We start from the raw sequence: 26,327 nt of genomic DNA, 5'->3' as shown, positions 1-26,327 counted from the left end.
TACCTATTAACAGGGCGCCTACACCTCTGCAGAAGGTGCACCTATACCTCTGCAGAGGATGCTTCTATAGGTATGTAGGCCTGCTGCACCTTTCTATCTAGGTTGCAGCCTTCTGGCGTGCACCTTCACAGCGTAAGAGGTAAAGTAAGAAATGCCAAGAGATACAAACACCAGGCTTAAGGGCTGACAGAGCAGGAACGTTGACATCATGTTACCCTTAACATAACAGCAGGCCTGATAGAGCCCTAACAGCGTGTTACCTTAACATCGTGTCACCCCTAACATAGCAGCAGACCCTAACATGCTTTCATCTACAACAGAGTTGTGCCAGTCTATCAAGACTTAACATATTGTCTACACCATTTCATTCCTCTGACAGCATGTCCTGCCTCAATCAAGTACCCTAGGGTGCGCGCTATGGATGACTGCGCCCGTGATCGTCTTCGACAAGAGATGTTAGGCTATGAGAGACATCGTGAGCGATCGTCTTCTAGCTGTTCTTACTGTGCTAATTCGATGATAGTAAACAACTACCTAAGTAGGTTTAAGTATGGCGGCTGTTGGTTACGGACATTCATGTTCGTTCGTACGCTGCTCGGCGGTGTCTCGTGGCTTATACGACAATGGGCGGCGCCCTTTAAGCTGGCTGTCCAAGCACTATGGCCAACACTAGGTAGATTTAACCAAGAGAGCAGTAAGCCTTGCGGATCGTACGTTGAGTCAGTCTGAACAGGACGAAACCCAGAAGCCGTTCATTTGCGGAATTAGGGTCTCGTTCAAGCTAGCCAGATTCACGATCCAATCTACGTAGCTCGCCCCTGATTAATTTTCCCGCATCAATTCACCCACCACTGCCACCAAGCATTTACAAGCTCTGCCCATCCATGCTTAACAGAAGCTTATTACACTTGGCCGCAAGAGTGAGTGGTGCAACACGCGAAGCTGGCAAACCACGCGAATCAAATCACTCGATGAAACAACGCTTGAACGAACTCGTCCATCATAGATTAATGTTTCATTGCACGTTCGAGTCTCGATTGACTGGACTGGAGGAGAAATAACGCACAAGGCTGAACAGCACAGGCGCCATGTTTTAAGAGAGCGAGTCAAGATGCATGAGCATCAAAATATTGGCCGCAGCGGTACGAGTGACTGCGATGCATTCTATACATAATGCCTCGTAGCCAGGTCAATAGGTACCACTGCACTCACTTCCTCCTGGTGTAAATTTGAACGCGAGTTTTTCTGTTCTCAGCTAAAACCAAGATGCCCCGATCCATCCTCGCTGCTCTGAGCGGCGCTCTGCTTGCCAACACAATACTCGCTGCCCCAACAGCATCCTCATGCACAGCAACGAGTTACAGCCAAGTCCCTGCGGCCGTCGCTTCATGTACGGCAATAACCCTCAGTAACATTGCGGTTCCCGCTGGCAGCCAGCTTGACCTCACAAAAGTGAAGCCGAGCACTACTGTGACTTTTGCTGGGACAACGGTTAGTCTGCGCTTTATGATCATTACTCATTATGAAATCGCGCTAAACTACGTTGTCACAGACGTTCGGCTTCAAGGCTTGGGAAAGTCCTCTCATCTTGATTGGAGGCACTGACTTCCACATCACTGCTGCACCTGGGGCTGTCATTGACGGAAACGGAGCGGCTTGGTGGGATGGCCAAGGTGATAACGGCGTCGAGAAGTATGGAGTCTCCCTACCGACCGTTTTGTTTGCGCACAACTAACATGTCGCAGGCCGGGCCACTTCATCCAGGTCAAAGCCGCGGGTACCCAATCGCGCATTGAGAACCTCTTCATTAAGAACTATCCTGCTCACGGTTTTACACTTGGAGGGTCGTACCTGGTCGTCAAGAACGTCACTTTGGACAATTCGGCTGGCGATGCTCCGAACAGCCTCTCAGGGGGGAAGCCTGCTGCGCACAAGTACGATATAAGCTACCTTCCACATTGAGTGTTCAGTCTAACGAGATGCCAGCACCGACGGCTTCAACGTGAAAGCCACAAATGTCCTCCTCCAAGACATTACCGTAATCAACCAGGACGACTGCGTCGCCGTCAGCGGAGGCGCTGGAAACGTCACTGTAAGGAACGCCTCATGTGACGGAAGTCACGGCCTGTCCATTGGCAGTGTCGGCAGTAAGTTACCCTTCGCGCGGACCTCGCAGATTCCCTACTGACCAAGCCAGGTGATACAACCATCAAAGATGTTTTCTTCTACGACTCCAGGGTGAAGAACAGCCAGAACGGCGTCCGAGTCAAGACGGTCTCCGGCGCGACAAACAGCGTAGTCCAAAACATTCTGTTCCAGAATATCACGCTTTCCAACATCAACAAATTCGGTATTGTAAGTGGACGCAAAGCTGCCCGAATGCCTGACTAGAGCTGACTATTTTTAAAGGTTGTGGAGCAGGACTACCTCAACGGCGGTCCAACAGGCACACCTACCAACGGTGTCAAGATTCAGGACGTGGCCTTCAAGAGCGTTACCGGTACCGCTACGTCCAAAGCGAAGAACTACTACATCCTCTGTGGTAGCAACAGCTGCTCGAACATCACTTTCTCGAATGTGAAGGTCACAGGTGGTTCCGGGGATAGCTGTAACTTTGGAAAGCTCTGCTAGTGACCTAGAATACAAGTATCTGTTGTGAATGCATACATTCAATTTGATTCTCAGTCATGGGTCACATGCACAAACAATGGACTGAGGTGCTCGTAGGATCCATATTCCGGAGGCTTTCTACATGAATATGTCCTATCTGATCTTAACAAATGTTAATGGTCGAAATACATCGATCCCCTGAGTATACTCTCCGACTCTCGACTCTTCCACAGCACATATATACCTAGGTACCTAGGTGTTGCTGACAAGTCTGCATACCTACTAATACCGATGCCCTGCACATCGGCCCTGTGCCGGCAGTATTGTAGAGCCTAGTTGATGACGCGGCTAAAGTTCATATTAGCCAAGCCTGTGGTGTGAAGGATCACAAGTGCTTACAAGCTTCCGATGGCGCATCCCGAGATGGGCAAGTAACAGTTGGTACCTTGCTGTTTGACGGACGCGCCGCCTGCGCAGTTGACGTTGCAGAAGGTCTGGAGGCCCCCTATTCGCGTGGAACATGATTAGCAGACAGACCCTTTAACTGAGGAGCGTAGCAGCGGGTATAGTTCTGAATATCCGCTGTAGGATACTTTGAACGAAAGAACATGCATATGGGAAATACGTACTACCGCCTCCGTTGCCGAAGAAAATGTCAATCTCGACCCTGTTCCAATTGACTCCAGTTGGGGCAGAGTAGCAGTTTCCGACAGTGCCCTGGCCACTGCAATATACGTATTAGTTTGACTCTGGTAGATTCAGGGCATTGGCATGGCGATGGCTGGAGTGTATATTTGGAGTCTTTGGACTTACGGAGGAGAGCCGTTGGACGGGAACGTGTTAGACGGATTGCTGTTGTGGTCACACCCGCCATTGCTGTCTGATGCTCACAATTAGCAACTATCCATGTACTGATGTTTCACACTGTGAAGCCAAAAGCTCAAGTGTGGAAAACTCACAGAACCTCCACTGGAAGTCAGCACGCTTCTCCAGAGGCGTGAAGTCAGGACGCGTCTCCAGGGTCGGAGCGAACTCTGCAACACTTTCGGCCTGCTCGATCGGAGAGCTCAGAACGGAGAAGATGCTGAGAGCCACGATGGCCATAGACTTGAAGATGGGAGCCATGTTTGAAAGATTGGCTGGTAAGAAGAGATGTTGAGTTCTCGGGAGAATGTAGTGAAGTATGGGGACGAAGAAGTGCGTGCTGGTGTCTCTCTCTACTAGGCATTCTGATGGCCTTTATATACCACAGAGCGCGGTCTTTGGTTTCTCACATATCTGATCAATATATTAAAATCAGGCTTTGCAGGCCCAAATGGTACGATCAATGTTCGAATTGTCTTCGTGCCCTTGTTTGTCCTAACTCCGAGTACCAAGATGTATTATATTAGTAAAAGACAGAAGGGTGTATTGTGTTATGAAAAGGCAGAACCTCTTTAAGAACCAGTGAGAACCTGGCGGAGATTATACAATTGTGCCACAACAGAGAGAGGACGTACACATCCATTCATTGGACGAAGTCTGGAAGAATAGATCTCGCACAAGCAACTCCCAGCACACAGTGGTTGAGCTTCTGTCTTTCTCACTAAATCTTCATATCAACGAGTGAACCTTCGTCTCACCACGTATTTTTTAATTCCAGTTCTCAATCGCATTACAATGAGCCTTGATAGCAAAGCTAACAATGCATGTATGCTGACAGTCAAAGTCGAAGTAGAACTTCGCCTACCTAGGTATGCAACGCGTTGGAGTTCTGCTAACAGTATAGACGTGGCGCGCTGAACAGGGACTAGACTAAGCAGCGGAACGGTGCGGTTCCCGTGCACCTTCCCTTATAGCATGAAGCGCTGTTTCTAGGCCAATCACACTACATAATTTCGTGGGCCTGCAAGGCCTCCAGCCATTCTCGCTCCGGAAGATCCGCAACTTCTCCTCAATTTTGGAGCGGGGGAAGTCTCTCAACAAATCCCTACTGACGGGTAAAAGCTGATAGCGCGAATTAATCAAGGTTACAAGCCGCCAGCGCCATGGATCATGGCCGCTCACTGGTACCTTGCGATGTCGCTCTAATGCTATATGCGCGCATCTCCTACGGTACTGATAGCTGTCATGCAAGTCTGGAAAAATCCTGGAGAACGTAGGTCGACCTCAGAAATGCGTAGCTGGGTCAATAAGAGGAAGCACGTTGTCGTCCGTTGAAAGCCTTCTTTATTGCTATCCGCTATTGCAAGCTTCCCTATGTCTCCTTGCTAAGCGGAATCATCCTTGTAGACTGAAACAGTCCTCTGCCTTCGAACCGCCATCTTCTTCTCAATGTCTGCGCAGCACTCTTAGGCCGTCGATCGCGGGTGAAAATGCCTTTCTTGTTGCCATCGACCCGGAATACATGCTGACTTGTCTGAAAGTCTGAGAAGGACCATGCCTGCTCCCCAACCACGTTTTTGACGCGGTCGAAGACTCGATGGTACAGATCATACACGTCTGTTTGGAACTCTTCGCTCCAGGGTGTGACGCCTGCAGAATGCAGACCAACAATGGTGTCTGCTCCGTACTCAGTCATGATGATGGGCTTCTCGGGGTACTTGTTCTGCCACGTCAACAAATCTGCTTCAAGCTCGGCCTCTGCCAACTCCAGGTCTCCGCAGGACTCGTACCAGCCATAGTACCGGTTCAGGCAGAGGACATCGAAAAGGTCTGAGATCCGATCTTTTGCTGCTGTGGCGAGGCCGAAGTTAGCGAAACACACTGGACGGCCGTCTAGCGAACGTGTGAGTTTGACCAAAGGGTCGAAGTACTCGCGAGCGCCCTCCTCATGAGACGCTGGCTCGTTGCTTATTGACCACATAACGACGCAAGGGTGGTTTTTATCTCGAGCAATCAATTCGCGAATACCTTGCGCATGCGCAGCTTGTGTACGGTCGTTACATGCATCTGGTGCGAAAGTGCTGGGCGGCTTGCCGCCGAAGAGACCAGAGGTGATGCCGAGATTCAAGCCAACAGCAGCAGTTTCGTCAATGATTACAATGCCGTTGCGATCTGCATAGTCCAAGACTTCTTCAGCGTAAGGGTAGTGGCTGGTCCGAAAAGAGTTCGCGCCTATCCACTTCATAAGCTCGAAATCGTGCACCATGTATGCCGGATCGTGGCCTTTGCCACGAATGGCGGTGTCCTCGTGCTTTCCAAATCCGGTAAAGTAGAAGGGCATCTTGTTGATAAGGAACTCGGCATTGTTGACTTCAACCGTCCGAACTCCAGTGAGTATACTGTATGTATCAAGGAGCGTACTGTCGTCAGCATGGTTTAATACGACCACAACAGTGTAGAGGTATGGTGCCCCGGGCTGCCAAAGATGGACAGAAGGTATCCTTATCTGGCTTTTGAGACCCATGACTTCTGCAACTGCTCTTCCGTCTTCGTCTTTGACTATGATTTTTGCTTCAATGTTGTCATTGCCACAGCCGGTATCTGTCAGAACAGTACATTGGATTAGGCCAGTGTTAGTGTCCCAGTCAATGTCGGTCGCAATTGCTACATCTAATATGTATCGCTTCGGGACTGAGTACAACCAGACAGATCGTGCAAGCCCGGAATAGTTGAAGAAGTCGTGCAGGTAGGTCTGGGTCCTTCTCCCGCCCGTGGTAGTGTTGATCTTCCCAGGCGGGATGGTCTCATTAGTCAGCTCATTGCTGACAGCGATCGTGAGTTGGAACTCCTCTCCTGCGGCAACCAATTCAGTGATCTCCACATCGAAAGGTGTGTAGCCGCCGTGGTGATCGATTGTGGACGTTCCATTGATGAAAACCTTCCCACGATGTGTGGCAGCGTCGCATCGAATGAAATATCTTCGGTCGGACCATCCCTGTGGTACTCGTGGTCTCCTTTGATATCTCACCCAGCCGATGTGATTGCGAATTTGATTGTCAAGAAAGACGTCGTTGTAGCTTGCCGGAACTGGTGCCTGCATCATAGATCGAACAGGGCTGGTCCACTGTTCACCATGGTCTGGTGTCTGTGCCAGGACTTCGAAGTCCCACAGTCCGTCCAAGGACACAACTTCCCGGGTCGCTGTCGACTTTGGCCTGAGCATGATTGCAGCCGAGACAAGGTAAGGAAGACTAAGAATAGGAATTTTGAAGTGAGAGCTGGACCTAGTGTGTTATATCGTTCTTCCTCTGAATTGCTGATCGAGAAGGGTAATTAAGAGCACAGAATTACAACATTGCCGACGAAGCAGCGAAAGGCCGAGTGTGGTTGCCGAGTGGGTCCAATTACCAGACGTGATAACGTGAGACTCGCCTGACAGCTGTGCGGCATATTTATCGCACGACAACTCGCCCATCACTGCAGGTGAGCCAAGGGCTTGTTTGGACGCTCTCTTCATTTTGGGCGTGCGGTAGAAGTGTCGTGCGAGACCTCGACCGAAAGTGGGTCAAGGGGCGTGCGCTAGGCAGAACTTCGGCCTCGTTCACTCTCTCCAGCTTGGGTGGAAATCGTGGGGAAATCACGGGGGAGGCATCTAACCCCAGAATAAGTGTCACCAGTGGCGTGGCACACCAATTGATGGCATGGTACGGCCGGGCAAGGTTTACCGGTTGTTCACAGCCAGAACGGCAATTGCACCTATGCGACGACTTTACCTAGGATGTATTTATTGCCAGCGCTGACCCAGTGGAGTCCTTACATCTTCCCAAATACCTATCTGCCTTAAACGTTCTTGCTTCCGATCATCAACAATGTCGGAAGACAAGCGAATCTCAACTGAGATGACTGAGAAGACAGACCCAACTGTAAGTGACGATGTGCCACCCGTGTCAGCTTTCGCTACATGGACTAGAGCACAGTGCGTCCGAAAGTTCTGGCGACTGTATGGCAGCGGTCTGGGTGTATCTGTGGCAGGATTGTAAGTCAAGTACCCTGGAGTTGAACTTGAAACTCACAAAGCAATTAATCAGATACGCTGGATATGCAAACTCGGTCATTGGTAGCATTGTGGCCAACCAGGGATTTATCAATCAGTACGGTACCGTGAGAGACCCACAAACTGGCAAACTTGCATTGAACGCAACTCACATCTCCCTCTGGGGTGCCCTGTATTTCGTCACTGCGATTTGTATCCAGACGGTTGCGCCATATACTGCTGATCGGTTCGGCCGGAAATTTAACATGTGGGGTATCACGTTCTTCATCACACTGGTATGTTCCAAAGACGATGCAATGTATAGCTCCACTAACTCGGTCCTAGTCTGTCCTCCTTCAATGCTTCTCCAAGACATGGTGGGAGATCTTAATCGCGCGCTTGATTGCTGGATGCGCCGGTGGTCTCATGGGTACATCATGCATGGTATACATGTCAGAAATTGCCATGCCTCAGTTTCGTGGCGCATTGCTAGCCGCTTTTTCGATGGCTTTCGCACTAGGCCAAGTTTTTCTCGCCGTGGGCCTAAAGGTTCTTGAGGAGACAGAGCCATTGGCCTTCCGACACATGTTCTACTCCGAATTCATCTTCACAGCATTGTGGCTCATCCCTTTGCTTTGGGTGCCAGAAAGGTAAGCTTTCACAGTTCTACGTCATCATCATTGTATTTAATTTCTACTAGTCCAGTATGGTATTGCACAAAGGGTCGACACGAGGAGGCCAAAACAGCCCTTCATCGTCTCGTTGGCAACGTCGAAGGCTACGACCTTGATCACGAATACTCTGTCGTACAGTATGAGACTCGTAGGTCCAAGGAGCTTGCTGAGGCTGCTGGCACATCCGACTGGAAAGCGATGCGATCAAAAGTCAACCTTGTCCGATGCATCGTTGCCACACTCCCATTCACGTTCCAGAATGTGTGCGGTGTGCCGCTGATGTTTGGATACACGGTTTACTTCTTTCAGTTGGCTGGGGTCAAAGACCCCTTCCTGGGTAACCTTATAAAGCAGCTAGTCCTCGTCGTCGGCATATTGACTTCATTCTACACCGTGGACAAGGTTGGCCGCAGAGCACTCTTGCTGGGCGGTGGGCTGGCCATGTGTGTCATCAACACCATCGTCGGGGGTCTTGGCTTCATGAAGCAGAATAACGCATCGGGCATTGCGCTTGTCTTCCTTTGTTCTTTGTGGGCTTTCGTATACGCAAACTCTCTAGCACCCATAGGTACGTCTACACTGCACCACATCGTTCTACCTCCATCCCAGGGCTAATTGAAAACAGGTTGGATCAGCCTCGTCGAAACATCAAGTCCAAGGCTTCGAGCGAAGACAGCATCTGTTGCCGTCACCGTACAGTACCTCACGGGTATACTTTTCAACTACACAGTACCTTTGATGCTTTCAAATCAGAACGCTGGCTGGGGCCAGAAAACTGGTTTATTCTTCGCAGGTACAACAGCAGCATACCTCATTCCATGCTTCTTGCTGTTTCCGGAGACAAAAGGTCGGACCTACAGTGAACTCGATGAGCTATTCGAGCGTGGCGTGCCAGCCTGGAAGTTTGCTACCACGAATACAGCGCACAGTATCGAAGTGGAGCATCGAGAAGAAAGCAAGAAGTAGTCAACGTGCACTGTACACCAGCAAAATCGCCGGTTAGGGTTATCACGGCAATGAATGGCCAAATCTCTGAATAGGTCATACCATGAAGCGCACAGGGTTTTTGAAAAACCTCCTATGTTGATTTTCGTGTTCTTGATACCTACTGAGGTATCCATGTTTGGAATGTTTTGACGGAGTAGATATAAAAGTGTGTCAAAATAGCTTAGACATGTGTTGGAAACTACCTAGGTAGAGTCTTGATACGCCATTATTCCCAAGCCCCATGCGCGCACTATGATATTTGTTTTGCCTCGAAAGAAAGCTCGAAATTTACTACGAGTCAGGTGCGATGATCTACCGACTCGCCGACCCCGCTTTGTGGCACTCTTAAAGTGTGCAGTTGCCCCAAAGCCGGGCCAGCACTACTCCCGACAACTTCGATGGATTGTAATGCGGCCACGAAAGATCCTAGTGATACAAGTATACCTTCTTGCGAAAGCTGCCGAAGGCGAAAGCTGAAATGTGGCCGGCAACAGCCGACCTGTATCAATTGCGACAACTTTCAAGTTGATTGCATCTATAATCTTGACAAAAAGAAACCAGGCCTTAAAATCGGTGCAGTTGAGAGCCTAAGTCGACGGCTCGAGGTTGTGGAGGCTGCTCTATCGCATCGGACCCCCTTGCAACACAACAGAGAAGATCTACACCGCAATGGAAGTATCATCGAAGATACTACCCAACACACAATTGAGTCTACCCATAATGTTCTCTCGTCGTTGACCAAAGAACTCCATGGTCTTACCAATGCAGTCATTGCAGCACAGTCACACGCATTACACGGCCGCATCGTCGACAATACGCTTGTGTCATCAACGCCGCCAAACAAGAGAAGGCGAGTCCCGTCAGACAACGGTGTCTTCACGCTCATTGATCCTTCTCATGGGTTGGGTGCAACTTCTGCTGGCCCTATTGTCTATCAGAATGCTCAAGTCTTGGATGCCTATTTTAGCCGTATACAGCCGTGGCTTTCCATCATTCACGAGCCAAGTTTCCGCAAGCAATTCCATGACCAGCGGCTGTCCAAGTCTATGGAGTTAGTTCTTCAGGCTATGCTGGTGGCCACCTTTCCGTTGGAGGGACATACTATACCACTGAACCTCACACCGTCTGAGCACATAAAGGAAGCCCGCAAGTCTATAATTTCCACAGCACTAGATACTATGTGCATTGAGCACGTCCAAGCTCTCCTTATTCTCATTTATGCTGATATCGTCGATGGTAAAATACGGCAAGCAAGGTCATTACTTGGCTTAGTTACTAGACAGCTGGAACTTTTAGATATTCATCAAGAGCCGTCCAGCAACAAGAGTAGGGATGCCCCGGTCCAGAACACCGCCACAATTGATTGGGTTAGCGAAGAAGAAGAGCGGAGGCTGGTATGGAACGTACAGATTCTTGACAGACTGTGCTCAGCCTTGATTGGAGGCACGGGGCATGTTACAGTGACTGCTTTTTCACGTAGGCTTCCTGCATGCGCAAGTTTTTGGTACTCGAATAGACCAAGGGAAACGCCGTTTCTCAACTGCTCTCACGTAATGGATCATCATAGCGACGCGTGTCGAGGCTCTCCAGCCAAGGCATGCAGTAGCCACAAACTGCAGATGGACCAATTCACATGGAAAGGATCACTGGCTTTCTTCATCGATACCGTAGAGTCCATGGGCGCTATCTTAGATCATCTCCATCAAGCTGTAGTGTATAGCGACCGGGATAATGTCTCAAGCTGGCTCAAGATGTTTAAAGACCTCGACAACCGTTTATTCCGGTGAGTGCTGTATTCTGCTTTTGTTCTTTGCTAGTACTCAATGATTTATCTGACACTGGATAGATGGAAGTCCGAGCTGCCACATCAATGGACTGATTCCGGCATATCGCGGCACGTATTGCCTGGTGTCATGGACCCGGTCATGACGGAAGCGAACGCTTTGCACAACACAAACGTTATACTTCTCCATGAGCGCATCGCATACCCAGAGGCGGAGCTTCGCTTTGTTCCCCTTCCATGGTCACAAAGCGCGGAGACGTGTCGCAATGCTGCACTGGAGGTGTGTAGCATCATTCGTAAGTTCTTACAGCAAAGGAAATCAGAGTATCCGCTGGGTCCTTATTTTAGCTATTGTGCTTTCGTCAGCGCAAGAAACCTTCTGAGTAAGTTGCGTTTCTCTTCGGGAATCTTACGCTGATAGTCTCAGTGTACTCGCAAGAGCACCACAGTCCGCTTGTCCGCGACTTCTGGCACCTCATAGAGGCTCTTGAGTGTATGGCACAACGTTCAAATGCTTCGAGTTTCAAAGGGAATGAATCAGTGGATATATTCTGCAGGCTTGCTGGAAGATTGAGAATGCTGCACGGAAGATCACACGTTGACTCGTCTCATGGTGTTAATGTTGCGGAACCACCGCTTGGCTCCTCGATTGTTGACACTGAGCCAAGACAAAGACACTGGTGGTCAGAGGAGGTCATGGTTGGCATGTTACAGCAGAGTATGAAAGATATTGTTCTAACGGAACCCGGCGGTTCTCAAAACACTCACCAAGACTTTGCGCGTAGTGATCTACATCACAGCGCCATGGATATCACTCTCCAATACGATAGAGACCTCAGCCTGCCACGGGTTGAGGTGCCGTATGCCTCCGCACAGTATTGGAACCCAACTCAAGGGCAGCGGACGATGGACCCGCTGCTTGATAACGACGATCTTTTCGCAATCTCTCAGTCCCTCATCAACCCAGACTTTACGGATCTAGACAGGGTGTTGAACTTCGATAATGTGTTTTCCACGAGCACCTAATATAGATCAATACTTTCGAGTATTAGCATTGAAGGTAGGCTATAATTGATAAAACAAAGATTGTCCTACTGTATATATTAGAGTGCACAATTGTTGAAGATGCCGTATGCAATGAAAAGCTTTTTTAGCGGCCTAGAGCACAGATGTTTGTTGGAAATATATACGTCTAATTCGAGTTCACATTCTACATACGACCATAGGACGTTGAAAACAAGGCTTCCCGTTCGCTCAGCCCTATTTAAGCAACGTACCGGTGGATTAGTACTCAGGTGGGTGACCACTGGGGAATCCCCACTGTTGTATGTAATACATTCATTTTTGCCGTTTGGTCTGCTGTCCTGCGGATACCTGAGAGGTGGGTTGCTGAGGTATGGGATGGGTTTAGAGAGCCAGCTAGTGAAGGGTGGAAGCTGCGAAGGTGCTAGTTTTTGGCAACAGCAATTGCACCTGCAGAGAGTGATTTCGTCGTAGTGGGAGATGCGTGTGACACCTGAAAGAATCGAGACATTGAAGATGTCGTATGCAATGATGAATTTCGTGTCGAATAGCGTGTACACGGTTTTATACTCCAGCCAAGAATCCCATGGCGATGATATCGACACATATAATACATCCAATACTGTTGAACTGATCCGTGAATCAACAGATACATGTCATCCAAACCACCCTCGTGTCTACGCCTCGCCCTCGCCAGTCAGCGCCTGTTCGTACGCTTCCAGGCTCTTCACTTCCATCTCGCTGATCTTTAGCACGGTGAATCGCATCTTGCTGAAGACGTGCTTGGTGTGGCGCTGTCTGCGCTTCGTCTTCTCCTCGACACGCATGGGCTCTGTCTCGATACCAACGACCCGCGCGCGCACGGTGAACAGGCGCTCGTCGAGGTAAAACACCTTCTTGGCGTGGTCGGCGTTGCCCTTGAGCGACTCCGGAGCCTTGAGGGTGTAGTCGCGCGAGCCAATGTGGGTGGCGCGCGTCAGGCGCAGGACGTCGCCGGGCTTGACGTCGGGCATCAGGAACGGCAGGCGCAGGGTGTCGCCTTTTGTGAGCAGGTACGGGCGCCCGTGAATGTGCAGGGTCATGTAGTGGGCGGGCTGCGAGTGCAGCAGGGGCAGCAGGTTCCGTATCGACGGCGTGACTTTCTTGGAGATGACATCGAGGCGTGTGTTGGGCGTGTGCGGTGTGGCCGGCGCGGGCGCCTTGGGCGAGAGCGTGTGCGACTGGACCTTCTCCTTCAAGGCGGCGGAGACGCGCTGGCCGGACTGCAGCAGCGGCTCGGGGATGCTGCCGTCGTCGAGCGTGTGTGACTGGGTTGTGATGTGGGCGCGGAGAGGCAGGAGCGTCGCCGGCAGGGTAGCCCGTGTCTCGCGGAGGGCGCTGCGTGCTGTGCGGGCGAGGAGAGCCATGGCGGGCGTGAGCGGCGGCTGCGTCCTGTCAATTGGCTGTGCGGCCGCGGGCGCTGGTCGCTGCTCGTGGTGTTGCAGCGCCTGGCCGCACGGGCCTCCGCCGAATCTTTGGACGGAAGTCCGCGCCAAGGCGAAAGTGAACTGCAGCGCTAGCGCCCGCGAAATTGTCAACTTTCTTAGGGCGCAGTCTCCACCCGACCACCAGCCCTCAACACCACCAGCCATGCCTCAGAACGAGTATATCGAGCGCTGGACAAAGCTGTACGTGTTACCCGCCCCGCTATCCCGCCCCTACCAGGCTCCTCTATTCTCCCACATATACTGACCCCACCAGCCACGGCAAACGCCTCGACCATGACGAGCGCAAGCGCAAGAGAATAGCGCGTGAGGGCCACGATGGCAGCAAGAAGGCGCAGAACTACCGCGGTCTGCGTGCGAAGCTGCACGCCGAGAAGCGCCGCAAGGAGAAGATCCAGATGAAGAAGACGATCCGGGCCCACGAAGAGCGCAACGTCAAGACCTCGGAGCCCGCCGAGCCTTCCACCGAGGCCCTGCCGCAGTACCTGCTGGACCGCTCCAACGAGAAGAACGCCAAGGCCCTGTCGTCGGCCATCAAGCAGAAGCGCAATGAGAAGGCCGCCCGCTTCTCCGTGCCCATCCCCAAGGTCAAGGGCATCAGCGAGGAGGAGATGTTCAGCGTCATCAAGACCGGAAAGAAGACGGCCAAGAAGACCTGGAAGCGCATGATCACCAAGCCCACCTTTGTTGGTCCGGGCTTCACCCGTCGCCCCGTCAAGTACGAGCGCTTCATTCGCCCCATGGGTCTGCGCTACAAGAAGGCAAACGTCACCCACCCGGAGCTCAGCGTCACTGTTCAGCTGCCCATCATCTCCGTCAAGAAGAACCCCCAGAACCCGCTGTACACACAGCTGGGCGTGCTCACCAAGGGAACCATCATCGAGGTCAACGTCTCGGAGCTAGGTCTGGTGACGGCCGGTGGCAAAGTCGTGTGGGGTCGCTATGCTCGTAAGTTTCAGCGTCTATACATTTGAGAGGACAGCGCTAACATCCAACAGAGGTCACAAACAACCCCGAGAACGACGGTTGCCTGAACGCCGTCCTGCTTGTCTAGGCATGAGAGTTTGACGTGTAGCATTTTCCGGCGTTATCTATTGGGCTTGGGGTCAGACACGGCGTTTGTACGGCGAGGCAGGACAAAAGTTGGCCGGAGAGATGACGCAAGGCCCGCTGTCTCCAGAAAAAGAAGGGATAGGGGCAGATCTATGATACCACAATGAACAAGTACTGAACCGCAGGGTTTGGCCTCACTGACCACTTCGCCACCTCACCACTTCGCCTCCTCCCGTCTGAACGCCTTCGCGCAACTGCCCCGCATCATGCCCCGCCACGCCCCGAATGCTCCCTAACCCACTCAGCTGTGCGCCCACCCTCGTCCCCAGAAACCCTCCTCCCAGCCACCCTCCCCTCCAAAACAGCCAACCGCCTGACCAACTCCTCCCTCGACAACCCCTCCAACCCCTCAAGTCCCGCACCCTCCTCACTCTTACCCTCCCCTTTCGAACATTCCTCACCGAACATCCCCCTCAGCACATCCCGCCCCCGGTACTTGAACCGAAACACCGCATACGGCTTCTCCAGCCCATCGACGTACTTGGGCCGACTGACCGCGTGCCCGTACGCCGTGCCCCGGCCCGCAAGGACCTGGTGCTGGACGCCCTTGAGCGCCGCAGTGGAGAGAGGAATGGGGTGCGGGGTCTGCGGAGGCACGCTGGGGGGTTCGTTTCCGGCGGATGAGGTGTGGGAGGGGTGGAGAGTCGTTTTGGGGGGCGAGGGGGGGAAGGCGAGGTGTGCGTTGTGGGCGCGTGGGGTCGAGAGCTGGCGATATTTGGAGAGGGATTTGGAGGTGTGACGGTGGGAGGGGGTTTTGGGTGGTCGATCGGGGGTGGCGGCGGTGGGGTTCCCTGCTGTGTTTGTGTTTGGTGCGAAGCCCCAGCCGTTGGTGCCCTGGGAGGCGTCGGTCTTGTCCTGCTTTGCGTTGTTTTGGTCCCAGCTGGGTCTGTTGGTCGTGTTCCAGCTGCCGACTGCTTTGTCTGTGCTCCAGCTGTCGAATGTCGCTTCTTTTGCCTCGTTTGAGACGCCCCATCCGTCATTGCCCTTCTTGTCTGCGTTCCAGCTGTCATCGCTTTGCTCAATAGCCTTGCTGTCTCTCCAGCCTTTCGCCTTGGCCTTCCGCTCAGTATCTCCCCAAGCATTCTTCGTCTTAGCAGACTGATCGTTCTTGCCCCAAGAAGTCATCTGCAGCTTCTCATTTCTAAGCTTCTTTGACGCCTTCTTGTTCGTAACGCCCCACGATGATGAACCACTTGATGTACGGCTCTGTCGAAGAGCTTCACCCACAGAGCTAAACGGGACAGGAGGCAAGTAAGCTGTGGTGGTGCTGTGCTTGCGTTGCCCTTCGGACGCGCATCCCCATGTTGGTGGCGGTGCCGTGATTGACGCAGCTGGCTGAATATATGCACTTGGAATTCTTGATCGGACGCCCGTTAGGACTTTTGGAACCGGCGTGGAGACTATCGTAGGCGCGTTCGTCACCAGGACAGACGGCGGTCGGGCATAGTGTACGCTCTCAGGGTACCACTGCGTTTTCTCGGTGAGCTGTGACAGCCTCCGCTCATGACCGGCGCGGCTGCGTCGGGTAGATCTGCTCCTTGACGGTTGCACCTGGCTACGAGAGTGCGAGGGCTTGATTGTTGAGTCTGATCTTTCGAGAGACGTGGACGAATCTGATGGTGGCTTGATGCGAGTCCACCCGTCGTTGTCTTCTGAAGATGACTTTGCGTCGTCATCCCAGTGGGAACGGGCCCTGGATTGAGAGCGGCCTTGCCTTGATCGTCGACGCTCAAATGTACGGTTCGACACTTGAGATGCCAAGCGAGGAGAAGGATCGCGGATCGTGTGAGACCTGAACTTTGGTCGTCGACGAGCTTCTTCCCACCCATCAGACTGCTTGTTCGACCATGTCTCATCCGTATCCCAAGTATCATCATCCTTGTTGTCCCACCCATCGGCTGTAGGCTGCTTGCCCCAGTTCGGCTCCTCACCCCAAGTTACATGCGTGTCCGCTTTGCCTCGACTCGAGCGGTGCTTGGTGGTTCTTGATTGCTGTTCCCAAATTGAATCTTCGTCGTCTAGGCCAGTTTTATGGTTGTGGCGCTTGGAAGGAGCTGACTTGTGCGTTCGAAGCTTCGATACACGACTGGGGGATGTCGGCCATGCTCCAGGGACTTGGCTGGAGCTCTCCCAACCATCGTCATACGGTTGTTTGTCAGGTCGACCTTTGTCTTCTTTCCTCGATTCTTCGACCCCACGCTTGACAGCATCTGCAACGATCTTCCCGAGCATATCTGGGCCGACCGCAGGAGCAGTCCTTGACGTGCTATCAGGCACGACTCCTTTCTGAATCTCTGTGCGTGACCGCGGTGGAAGAGGTCCGCTACCATACTGGAATGCTGGAGCTGGGATATCGCGGTAAGTTCGTGTACGTGGGCTTACGGGCTCGGAATATCGTGAGTTGTCTTTCTCTGTTTGTCCACGGCTGCGCACCGTCTCCGCATAAGGCAATCGGTAGGCTAGCTTTGATTGCAGCGGGTTGGCAGGGGGTTCTTGATCGTCTTTGGCTGATGTTCGAGACTTGCTATTGCGATCGAAGAAATAGTCAAAATAGTCAGCAGCACCGTCCATATTCATGTTTGCCGCAGTCTTTGCGTTACGCGTGCCAGCGCAACGCAGGACCACAACTTCGATGCAGCCAATATTCTCGAGAACGTTTGGTGAACATGAGTTTGGTGCGCTATCCGCTAAAGCTACACAAAGTTATAACCTCATAACGACGTCAAGATTGAGGGAGCCTACCGTGATCGAGCTTCTCAAATGTCCATTCCCGCGCGATCATCGAACCGTCCTTCTGCATCTCTTCCTTCTGTCTAACCCTGAAGTCGACGAGCGAGCGGCGATCCGGAGGCGTTCGAAGCTTCATGTCTTGCCTGTTGCGGTTGCACTGGTAGATGCCATCGATGAACACGTACATGGCGATGCCTGGCGCGATGAAGTTATTTGATGAGAGGTGGACTGTGAAAGCTTGCTGCTTCTTGGGCACAGGGATGAAAGTTTCGACGCAGGCATCGCCGTAGACTGTTCCGAGCTCTTGCAGCGGTTCTGGTTCGCCCGAGAGCTCGATGGAGCAGTTCAGATCCTTGAGCAAAGGCATCGCGTGTTGGTGCGCTACCTACGGTGGTGTTGACCACCGGATATAAGTGGCTTCGGTTTATGGTTTTGAGAGGGCGGTGCTAGTCAGTTGCCAGGGTGACGCAAATGGAAGTGAAAGGTGAAAGGTGGGAGCGAAAGGATGATCAAGAATGTGACTGCAGCGACCGATCCGCAGGAGCTCGCTCAGTCAGTCAAGCATTTTGAGAATCTGAGCTGCTACCTGCAACATCTCGAAGGCAGACAAAAGGTGTCAAAATTATACTGAACGATGAAGCCGGTATCGCTATGCGATCGAACGTCGAGCATTCACACGGACCACCATGGTTTGCCGCGATTGTACGGAGCAACAGAAAAAGTCCAGCGAGGTCTGTTAGCAGGGATACTATGCCGAGTCGGAAGTGCTTGGTGTACGTGGCCAGGATCGTGTTTCCCGAGCACTGTTTCTCATGTGAAGGAGCTGCTGTCGCGTTTGTGAGGCCACGTCAACATGACTTGACCTGCCTGGCATTTTACGGACAGCGGCAGGAGCACGAGCAATCGTTGGAGGACGATGTGAGCTGTTCCATCAGATCCTGTGAGAAGCTCCGGCTTCCAAGCACCAATCCTTGGCCATGTCAATGAGGAAAGCACGATCGTATTTGGGAGGAAAGATCGCAATAAACATTAAGCTCGTGACGTAGAGAACTTCCAGATGGATTAGCTATCAGGCCCAGCAATCTGCCATACGCTGTCATTGATGCGACTAAAGCAGGTCCAGGTGGTATATGTGCTACTGTTTTATGCATAGGTCGGTGGACTGCGTCCCGCGCAACTTCGCAGCTTCCATCTCTAATGTCTCGCAACATTGGCCTTCTCAAGAATCCGCCTTCATCGTACCGCAGAGTGAACAAGTCCACCACTGGTTTTCCATAAACGTACCACACTGCAGACAATTCCAGCCAATCCTTCCCTTTGCGGGCTCAAAAGGTGTTGCTCCTGCGCCTCGCAGCCCGGACTGTGGCGGCGGCGCGGGCAGACTGGGTGCTGTATGTGAAGAGCCGAAACGCTTGTGTCGTGGGATTGGTTGCGGAGGCTGCTCTAGGCCACACACGCCACACTGCAGGAAATCTAGAGGATTGTGAAGCGTGCACTGCGGACACGCCCATTCGTCGAGGTTGGTAGGCACTGGTGGTGACGCTGGTGGCGAGACGGGTGGCGGTATGGACGGTAGTTGTTTGTTGCGGTGGTCCTGCTCGTCTCGCGAGATCAGGCGCGACTCTGGGCGATTCGTTCGTGACGAAGAAGACGTTCGGTTCGTCTCCAGAAGCAGGCGCGAGGGCTGGTGTCGTTGTGCGGGATTAGACACCGTACGCGAAGCTGCAGGGCGCTGAGACGTGGCTGTTGCTGGTAACGCAGACAATCCGTGCTCTTTGCTCCAATTCAGCCCCGGCGACGCACTCGGTACAGGTGATGTTGTTCTCGATGGAGGGTTGCTATCGAATTGTAGTCCATTCTGTCGATCCCATGCAAGGCCACCACCACCCGTCGGAGCGCCAAGTTCTTCGAGCCTCTGCATTTCCTCTTCGTATAAAAGATCCTGTAGTGCCCGTGCGATTGCCTCGTCGTTCCCATCGTTCTGTTCAGCCGCGGTCCTAAAGCCATCCTGTTCTTGTTGATGCAGCAAGTTTCCAGCTTGGGCACTTCCACTTGCGCAGCCCTCGGTGATACTAGTCCGTCGCGTGGCTGCCTCCGAGATGACCTTGCGCATGTCGACCCCGTTTGTTACAGGAGCGCCTCCTAGTCGGTGACCACCAGCGTTCAGGTTAGTGCTAGCCTTGCGCTTCTCTGCGGCCGATCTAGCGGCACGACGCATCTCGTCGACTGGTATACGCCTACCTCCGAGCTTCTGACCTTGTGTAAGGAAACCTTCACCTGTGTAACCTTTTGTGAGCAGCGACTGATGTTCATCGCGGAGCTCATTCCAGAGGTTGTTGAAGTCGGCATTGTGCGGTCCAAAGATGATGTGCGAAAGTTCGTGCAGCAGAGTATCTGTAACCTGCTCCATGGAAAGAAACTGCCTAGAATCATGATGATATCTCAAGCGGATGAGGATCCTTTCTGTGCGATTTATGTTGAGACCTACAAGGTGTTCAGCCAGAGGTCCTCACAGTGTCACAAGGCGACGCACCTAGCAGCTGCGGCTCATCTGGTAAGAACTCAGCTAACGTGCCGACTTTCCAGCCACGCTTCCGCATCATAGGCTTGACCATGGACGCGGCCTTGCGGAGCATGTGCAGCGCCTCGCCATCCCTTGGCAGATGCTTCAGGTGCTCATACGCATCGAAATGGGCGTCGATCTCCCTCATGTTGTCCTGGTTCTGCAGCAGGTGTTGGTGGGAAAGCTAAATCTAGATTGGCAACGGGCAGTTGTGCACACGGCTGAGGCCCGTCCGGCTGCGAAGTACTCAGGTAAAGTAGGAGATTGAGAGGTGCAGCCGACGTGAAGAAGACATGGGTGCAGAAAAGGCGACGACCAGGCGCAAGAAAAGCAGCGAGATGAAAGTATAGAGGCAACGCCGCTGAGTTCGGCCACGTAAGCTATCACGTAGATATTCACGCGTCGCTGGCGAGCGCCATTGAGGGCAGAGCCGACTTATGATCAAGTGCCTGTGCACGGTAAAGGACTTTGCAGGTTCGCATATAGAATGCAATGCAGCGAGATAGGCGATCGGCGGCAGTCAGCAGCCTCTCCGCGGCGAGGAAATTAGGCAGCCCGTTGCAGCAGCGTCGTGGTGGTGCCCAGGTGGCGCAAAGAGCAGCCTCACGTGGCCACGCGCTCCGCCCTGACGTATCTAATCGACGGCCAAGTGGAGTGGGGCCTGCCTTTGATCACGCCGACCGATAGCAACCCTGAAATCTTCGCTGTTTCTTTGCGATTCTGTTGCAAGCAGACCATAGCGACCATGTCCGCCGACGACCTGCTGGATGTGGTGAGTGCTGATGTTCCCCGCTCGCGACTGCGCTGACGGACAACGAGGGCAGCTTGCGGACTACACCAAAGACGTGCGGACTCTGACCGGCTCCATCTGGGATGCCAGCGACCGGCACTTTGCCAGCGTCGCCGGCTACGTGAAGCGACACGTCCCTGAGCAGTGGCTGCCCGAGTATGCGCGACCACCGCCACCGTCGCCGCCGCCTCCGCCACACGGCGTGACCGGTGCCTACATGGAACGACTGCAGGACTGGGTGTCGCGCAACCGTGCACTCACGGCGGCGATTGTCGCGTTCTGTGGCACAGGAAGCTACATGTTGTGGAGGCAGAACAGATCTCACAACCGCAAGAGAAGAGCGCGGCGCGCAAGCAACGGCGCCCGGCGTGAGGTTGTGGTGATTGCTGGACCGCCAAACTCGCCCATCACGCGGTCGCTGTCGACGGATCTCGAGCGCCGCGGGTTCATCGTCTACATTGTGTGCTCGAGCATCGACGAGGAGCAGCAGGTCTTGGGTGAATGCCGCGCAGATGTCAAGCCGCTGCATCTGGACATTGCAGACACCATGGGCACGCGCGATGCCATGGAGCGCTTCAACGCCATGCTCACGCGGCCGCACGTCGCCTTCCAGGGCGCAAGTCCGCACAATCTCAATCTCCGCGGCGTCGTCTTGGTGCCGGATCTGATCTTCCCCTCGGGGCCCATAGAGACCATCCACCCCGAGCTGTGGTCGGATGCCCTAAATGCCAAAGTACTGAACACGATAGCGGTGACCCAGGCGCTACTGCCGACCATCTGTCAATTCAAATCCAGGGTACTCATGCTTACCCCGAGCATTGTTGCGTCATTACGGCCGCCGTTCCACGGAGTCGAGACTACGGTGGTGTCTGCGCTCGAGGGGTTCCTTGCGACGTTGAGAGGGGAGCTCGGGACTCTGGGCATCCACGCGATCCAATTTCACCTCGGGACATTCGATTACTCGAACGTTGGCCCGAAACACCACCTCCAAACGAAAACAGCTCCAAGCCCGCTTGGCTGGCCTGCAGGAACGCGCGAGATGTATGCTAGTAACTTCACGAACCAAGCACGGATAGGGCAGAGTCGGGGGTTGTTCAGCCAAAACAGCCCAGGCACCTCCTTGCGCGAACTGCACAACGCAGTCTTCGACGCCGTGACGCAGAAACGTCCACGCAAGGTCTGGCGCGTGGGCCGAGGCAGCGTGACCTACGGCCTCGTGGGGTCCTGGCTCCCCAACTCGCTAGTAGGCTGGATGATGGGCCTAAGACGGGTGTCGCTCGACACAGCATCGACGCCGAAGTTGGAGGACAGCGTGCAGTCGTGGGAGAGGGTCGAGGCTGTTGCTTGAGGCAGACGTGGCGCTAACAAGCGCTCGAAGCAGGCCATGTTAATCTTGGCTGCTACCCGGCAACCGACAGAATGCAGATCAGTGTGAAGAAGTCTGGAGCATGACGCGGATGCGTGCGACTCGTGATTGGTCACGTTACATGAGCATCGCAGAGCTTATTTTGGCGTCCCGCAGGCGATTAGGAAAGGTGGTGGAGGAATACGAAGTTTATTGATTCGGTGAGCTAGCAGCAAAAGCATATGGGCAGCCAGCCAGTGTGGTTGCTGGCGGCGACACTCAATGAAAAATTCTCAGCTCTTGCGCGCTCGCTGCAGGAACAGTCGTTCGTGAGTTTGATGAGGTGCAGCTGTCGCAAACGCAATGGGCCCCGCTCTGTCTCCACAGCCGCAGAGCGCCAATGAAGTTTGACGCGCAGTGGGTGCCACCAAGCAACGGGTGCCGTCCGAAACTGGCAGGCGCCGTTATTACTTGACCTCGCTGCACGCCGCAGCGCGCGCTGGGCTGGACAGAGCCTGCAGCGCGCACAACGGCGCAGAGAAGAGGCCGCCGTGCGTGTCGCTGCGTGTGCAAGCAGAGCGTCGCGGTGTTGGTGGCGACGGCATGGGTGGGTGGCATCTGTGGTGGTGGCGCGCTGCTGCTATTCATGGCACTGCAGTAGCGGTCGCAGACTGACGGCGTAACGGGCGTCGATGCAGGGCCTGGTCCTCCAGCTACCCGATTGGCGTGTGCCTTCCTAGTGCGCAGGGAGGGCTCCCCAGACAAAGCTGGTTTGATGCACTCTGAAGCCGTCCTGCCAAGCGATTTCAGGAGGTCAAAAGTTTGGGTGCACCCTCGTCAAGAGGCGCCCGCGTCCCCAGGTAGACAGAGACTGCGACTGCGGCCGCGAGTATCTGCCCGTCGCCCCTCGGCCGTGTGTCGAATTCGCTCCTTCGCTGCTGCACCCCGCCTGAAACACTACTGCCCAGTCCAGTCCCAGTCCCACAGCCACCGCCGCACACCCCAGGCCCCCTTCCATGCCGAGTGATCGTCGCGCTCTCCAGCAAACGACGACCCTCAGCACGCCGCGCCCTTCGGCACGGCTCCTCTTGTCTCACCCCGCCGCGACGGTGTTGGCGCCCGCTGCAAACCCGCTGCAAGCCCGCAGGCCCGCGTCCTAAAGCCCGCCTCTGCGCCGCTGCTCGACTCCGGCCCTGCCAGTCGCCCGCTGCTGCGCGCATGACGACCCAGCGTCACCACTCGCCCTGCTCCATGAGATATCCTTGCGCCTGCTGAACACCTCGCCCACACGTCGCCCGCCATGGTCGACCGCCCCGAGCGCCCCAACGCCCTCGGGCTGCGCTCCTTCTCTCACGACCCTCCCAGCGCCAACCCCAGCGTCGCCAGTCTCGCCAGCGCCAGCATGAGCAACCTCCCGCTCGCCGACCTCCCCAGCCCGCGCGCCGGCGATGCCCCGCCCGCCCTCTCGCCGCTGGACCAGCTCGCCTGGCAGGGCCGCCTGCTGGCGAAGCGCTTCGAGGCCGACAAGAGCGGCCGCCGCCTCAGCAGACTGGCCCCGCTGACCATCCAGAACGAGTTTGGCAACCGCTCCGGCTACTTCTCGTCGCTGTCGTCGACCGTCAGCTCTCCCAACGAGGACCTGGGCCCCATCTCCGCCGGCCCCGGCGGCGTCGCTCCTCCGCCCGACGCGTCCCCGCGCCAGCACGTGTCGGACAGGCACCGATCGTACTACCCGCAGATCAGCAACGAGGAGCCGCTCTCGGCGCACTCGCTGACCGCCTACAGCCAGCTGGGCCCCATTGGAGAGACCAGTCCTGCTTCTGCGCCATCTCGCGGCTATTTCGACATCCCCAGGTCGCACTCGCCTGACTCGGTGGAACCTCACATCGGCGTGCGAGAAGCCACGCCCATCAGCCCCTCTGGCCCTACGCCAACTTCTCAGCTATTCTTAAATCCCCAGAGGAAACCGTCCTCGGATTCGGTGCCCCGATCACACCCAGGCGCCAACCTGGTTCCGCCCCGCAAATCAAGCAAACGCTCTCAACGCTCGCCGAGACTATCACCGAGCATCAGGTCTTTCCAAGATAGCTCCGACGAGGTTGATGATATGCCATTGAGTGGCTCGTTCGATTCTTTCCCGCGCAACAGAGCTCTGTCACCCAGCTCCAGTTTCTCCCGCGCCCAGTCCCCTTTCACACCCACTACCACCATGCCTCGCTCCCCTTCTGCGACCTCAGAGCACTCTCCCAGCGGACACCTCGCTCGCCCAGCCTTTAATTTCTCACGGCCCATCAGCCGACAGAGTACTCGACCTTCCATTGATTGTGTCCGACCGTCGCTGGACATGCCGTCACGACAGCCTTCAGACGACAGTGTGTCCATGAGACCTTACTGTGACAGTAGCCTCAAGCGCCAGAATTCCAACACAGACGGTCCCGCTGCTCAGCATGCCAACGACACTGTACACACCCCTGTCAGCATGGTAAGTGAGGATTTCCGCCGATCTGGCGATTACCCCACCAACCCGGTACCTTCTTATATCCATTCCACCTTCGACCTACCTCGCGGTAGGAAGCTCGATCGCAAGTCTGTTGGCATTGACGATTTCTTCAAGAAGGAAATCACCTGGGATCAGTCCAAAGGTCAACAAAGGCCACCTTCCCCTGAATCACCGCCTCGTTCGTTCGACAAGAACCGGCCGACACAGGCACCGTCTCTCACTTCGAGCAACAGCACAATTCGCGCTGCCACCGCCGGTACTGCAGAAGTCACTGCCCAGGAGCATTGCGACATGGGCATTGAGCTGCATGAGAAGGGCGAGCTCTTGAAATCCACCTACCATCTTCGGTTGGCAGCTCGTGGAGGGCTCCCGGAAGCTATGCTCTGGTATGGTCTCGCCTGCCGCCATGGTTGGGGCATGCGCGAGAACAAACCAGAGGCCCTACAGTGGCTGCGCCGCGCAGTCGACTCTGGGCACCTTGAGATCGCAGACGACGAACAAGGCAACTCTACCGATATTGTTAAGAAGAAACAGCATCGTGCACAATACGCTGTCGCAATTTACGAGCTCGGCAAGTGTTACATGAATGGTTGGGGTGCTGCCCAAGACAAAACCCTTGCCCTTCGCTGCTACGAAATCGCAGGCAACTGGGGCGACCCTGACGCATTGGTCGAAGCTGGTTACTGTTACGCCGAAGGCGTAGGAACCAAAAAAGATATGAAGAAGGGAGCCAAGTTCTACCGCGCAGCTGAAGCGAAGGGAGTTAGTATGGTCGGCAACAGCTGGTGAGTGATACCCCTGAAACCATCTTGCAACAACACTGACTTCTTACAGGATCTATAAAGACAAGTACAATGACGACGCTACCAGCACCTCCGACTCTCGCTCCGTCCGCTCCGGACGGTCAACCAAGAAGGACAATTCTGAAAAGAAGTCTCGTGACAAGAGCCGCACGCGTACCATCTTCAGCCGCAAGAAGAGCCACACGGTATCTTCGAACTGAGCTTTGTTCACAGCTTGTACATGAGACCCACGACTTGGCTTTTACATATTTGGCAACGGCGTCCTCGGATTCGCGTCTGCCTGCTTGTTTTGCATATACCATGAGCGAACAGACAGATCCAGAGCCTGTGTCATCTGCCTTTTGCTTTATTGTTTTTGTTTGTTTGTATGTTTGTTTGTTTGCTTATTTGCTTGCTCCATATGCTTTACTTTCATTTGTACTTGTTCGTTTTTTGATACCTGCCCGGTGCATGGCACCGCTTCGCTTCTTGGGCCAAAATTTCCTTCCATTTCTGGACACATCAACACCATTTCCTTTCATTTTCATTTGGCTATGTCTTTGTTACATTATCTTCCCTATGTCTATAAGCATTTGCACGTAGCGGCATGCTTGTATATCCCTCTTGAGCGTTGACGACGAGCTGGTTTACTTTCCATTCATAATTAGTTCCAGTATTTGATGTGCTGGCTGGAGCGCGCGGACTGCATCATGTTACCGCAGCGGCTTGATTGTAATTCTGCCATACGAGGCGGATTTGGAGGACGTTTCTGTTTATTGGATGGCTGTGATGCTGGAATGCTCACGGTGCTTTTGTGTCCAAAAGATGGCGAAAGCTAGAATCGAATGAGACTCGAATACCTCCAACCTGTACTCTCTTGAACCAATTACATGTCTCCTGGCTAAATCCACAGCATAACGCGTATCCCACCACGGGTTCGTATACATCCCATGCATGTCCAGCTGTAGTCCGCCACACGAGGCTTCCCCGGAAAGTCATGCGCATCATCGCACGGAGATCGGTCAGCATCCTCGATCTAAGTAAGC

The 26,327-nt window shown here is 54.0% G+C and overlaps 11 protein-coding genes across 11 annotated transcripts; 6 read left to right on the top strand and 5 right to left on the bottom strand.

Annotated features, from left to right (window-relative positions):
• Positions 1-1,266: 1,266 nt before the first annotated feature.
• C7974DRAFT_451278 (glycoside hydrolase) lies at positions 1,267-2,631 on the top strand (the record flags this gene model as incomplete). The annotated part of the gene is made up of 6 exons (XM_046145782.1): positions 1,267-1,491; positions 1,553-1,692; positions 1,746-1,934; positions 1,987-2,147; positions 2,198-2,355; positions 2,410-2,631. 6 exons carry the CDS (start codon positions 1,267-1,269, stop codon positions 2,629-2,631), a joined length of 1,095 nt encoding a protein of 364 aa, XP_045999280.1.
• A 311-nt stretch (positions 2,632-2,942) lies between these two features.
• Positions 2,943-3,845, bottom strand: C7974DRAFT_422989 (uncharacterized protein; the record flags this gene model as incomplete). The annotated part of the gene is made up of 5 exons (XM_046144360.1): positions 3,570-3,845; positions 3,424-3,490; positions 3,240-3,334; positions 3,010-3,115; positions 2,943-2,958 (listed from the first exon to the last, which is right to left on the bottom strand). The coding sequence occupies exons 1-5, from the start codon at positions 3,733-3,735 to the stop codon at positions 2,943-2,945; spliced, it is 450 nt and encodes a 149-aa protein (XP_045999279.1). The 5' UTR covers positions 3,736-3,845.
• A 1,001-nt stretch (positions 3,846-4,846) lies between these two features.
• C7974DRAFT_462370 (glycoside hydrolase superfamily) lies at positions 4,847-6,997 on the bottom strand (the record flags this gene model as incomplete). The annotated part of the gene is made up of 2 exons (XM_046146198.1): positions 5,581-6,997; positions 4,847-5,478 (listed from the first exon to the last, which is right to left on the bottom strand). Exons 1-2 carry the CDS (start codon positions 6,695-6,697, stop codon positions 4,847-4,849), a joined length of 1,749 nt encoding a protein of 582 aa, XP_045999278.1. The 5' UTR covers positions 6,698-6,997.
• A 1-nt stretch (position 6,998) lies between these two features.
• Positions 6,999-9,339, top strand: C7974DRAFT_422987 (general substrate transporter). The gene is made up of 5 exons (XM_046144359.1): positions 6,999-7,510; positions 7,563-7,803; positions 7,853-8,157; positions 8,208-8,749; positions 8,807-9,339. The coding sequence occupies exons 1-5, from the start codon at positions 7,344-7,346 to the stop codon at positions 9,145-9,147; spliced, it is 1,596 nt and encodes a 531-aa protein (XP_045999277.1). The 5' UTR covers positions 6,999-7,343; the 3' UTR covers positions 9,148-9,339.
• Positions 9,340-9,556: 217 nt separating this feature from the next.
• C7974DRAFT_451273 (uncharacterized protein) lies at positions 9,557-11,977 on the top strand (the record flags this gene model as incomplete). Its single annotated transcript, XM_046145781.1, has 3 exons — positions 9,557-10,951; positions 11,015-11,334; positions 11,379-11,977. The coding sequence occupies exons 1-3, from the start codon at positions 9,567-9,569 to the stop codon at positions 11,975-11,977; spliced, it is 2,304 nt and encodes a 767-aa protein (XP_045999276.1). The 5' UTR covers positions 9,557-9,566.
• Positions 11,978-12,163: 186 nt separating this feature from the next.
• C7974DRAFT_390772 (uncharacterized protein) lies at positions 12,164-13,480 on the bottom strand. Its single transcript, XM_046141502.1, has one exon. The coding sequence runs from the start codon at positions 13,378-13,380 to the stop codon at positions 12,652-12,654; it is 729 nt and encodes a 242-aa protein (XP_045999275.1). The 5' UTR covers positions 13,381-13,480; the 3' UTR covers positions 12,164-12,651.
• A 123-nt stretch (positions 13,481-13,603) lies between these two features.
• Positions 13,604-14,512, top strand: C7974DRAFT_306439 (TGF-beta-inducible nuclear protein-like protein 1; the record flags this gene model as incomplete). Its single annotated transcript, XM_046138083.1, has 3 exons — positions 13,604-13,641; positions 13,715-14,406; positions 14,457-14,512. The coding sequence occupies 3 exons, from the start codon at positions 13,604-13,606 to the stop codon at positions 14,510-14,512; spliced, it is 786 nt and encodes a 261-aa protein (XP_045999274.1).
• Positions 14,513-14,614: 102 nt separating this feature from the next.
• On the bottom strand, positions 14,615-17,810 carry C7974DRAFT_451264 (uncharacterized protein). Its single transcript, XM_046145780.1, has 2 exons — positions 17,314-17,810; positions 14,615-17,264 (listed from the first exon to the last, which is right to left on the bottom strand). Exons 1-2 carry the CDS (start codon positions 17,666-17,668, stop codon positions 14,776-14,778), a joined length of 2,844 nt encoding a protein of 947 aa, XP_045999273.1. The 5' UTR covers positions 17,669-17,810; the 3' UTR covers positions 14,615-14,775.
• A 383-nt stretch (positions 17,811-18,193) lies between these two features.
• Positions 18,194-19,846, bottom strand: C7974DRAFT_390768 (WLM domain-containing protein). The gene has a single exon (XM_046141501.1). The coding sequence runs from the start codon at positions 19,709-19,711 to the stop codon at positions 18,521-18,523; it is 1,191 nt and encodes a 396-aa protein (XP_045999272.1). The 5' UTR covers positions 19,712-19,846; the 3' UTR covers positions 18,194-18,520.
• A 647-nt stretch (positions 19,847-20,493) lies between these two features.
• C7974DRAFT_390765 (uncharacterized protein) lies at positions 20,494-22,405 on the top strand. The gene is made up of 2 exons (XM_046141500.1): positions 20,494-20,636; positions 20,689-22,405. Exons 1-2 carry the CDS (start codon positions 20,610-20,612, stop codon positions 22,000-22,002), a joined length of 1,341 nt encoding a protein of 446 aa, XP_045999271.1. The 5' UTR covers positions 20,494-20,609; the 3' UTR covers positions 22,003-22,405.
• An 894-nt stretch (positions 22,406-23,299) lies between these two features.
• Positions 23,300-25,843, top strand: C7974DRAFT_451255 (uncharacterized protein; the record flags this gene model as incomplete). Its single annotated transcript, XM_046145779.1, has 2 exons — positions 23,300-25,284; positions 25,334-25,843. The coding sequence occupies 2 exons, from the start codon at positions 23,300-23,302 to the stop codon at positions 25,500-25,502; spliced, it is 2,154 nt and encodes a 717-aa protein (XP_045999270.1). The 3' UTR covers positions 25,503-25,843.
• Positions 25,844-26,327: the final 484 nt, after the last annotated feature.

This window comes from Boeremia exigua (genome assembly GCF_020726555.1).
Source record: "Boeremia exigua strain MPI-SDFR-AT-0100 chromosome Unknown C7974scaffold_4, whole genome shotgun sequence".
NCBI lineage: Eukaryota > Fungi > Ascomycota > Dothideomycetes > Pleosporales > Didymellaceae > Boeremia > Boeremia exigua.
The sequence above is the reverse complement of the archived record's forward strand: the minus strand, read 5'-3'. Positions and strand labels throughout refer to the sequence as shown.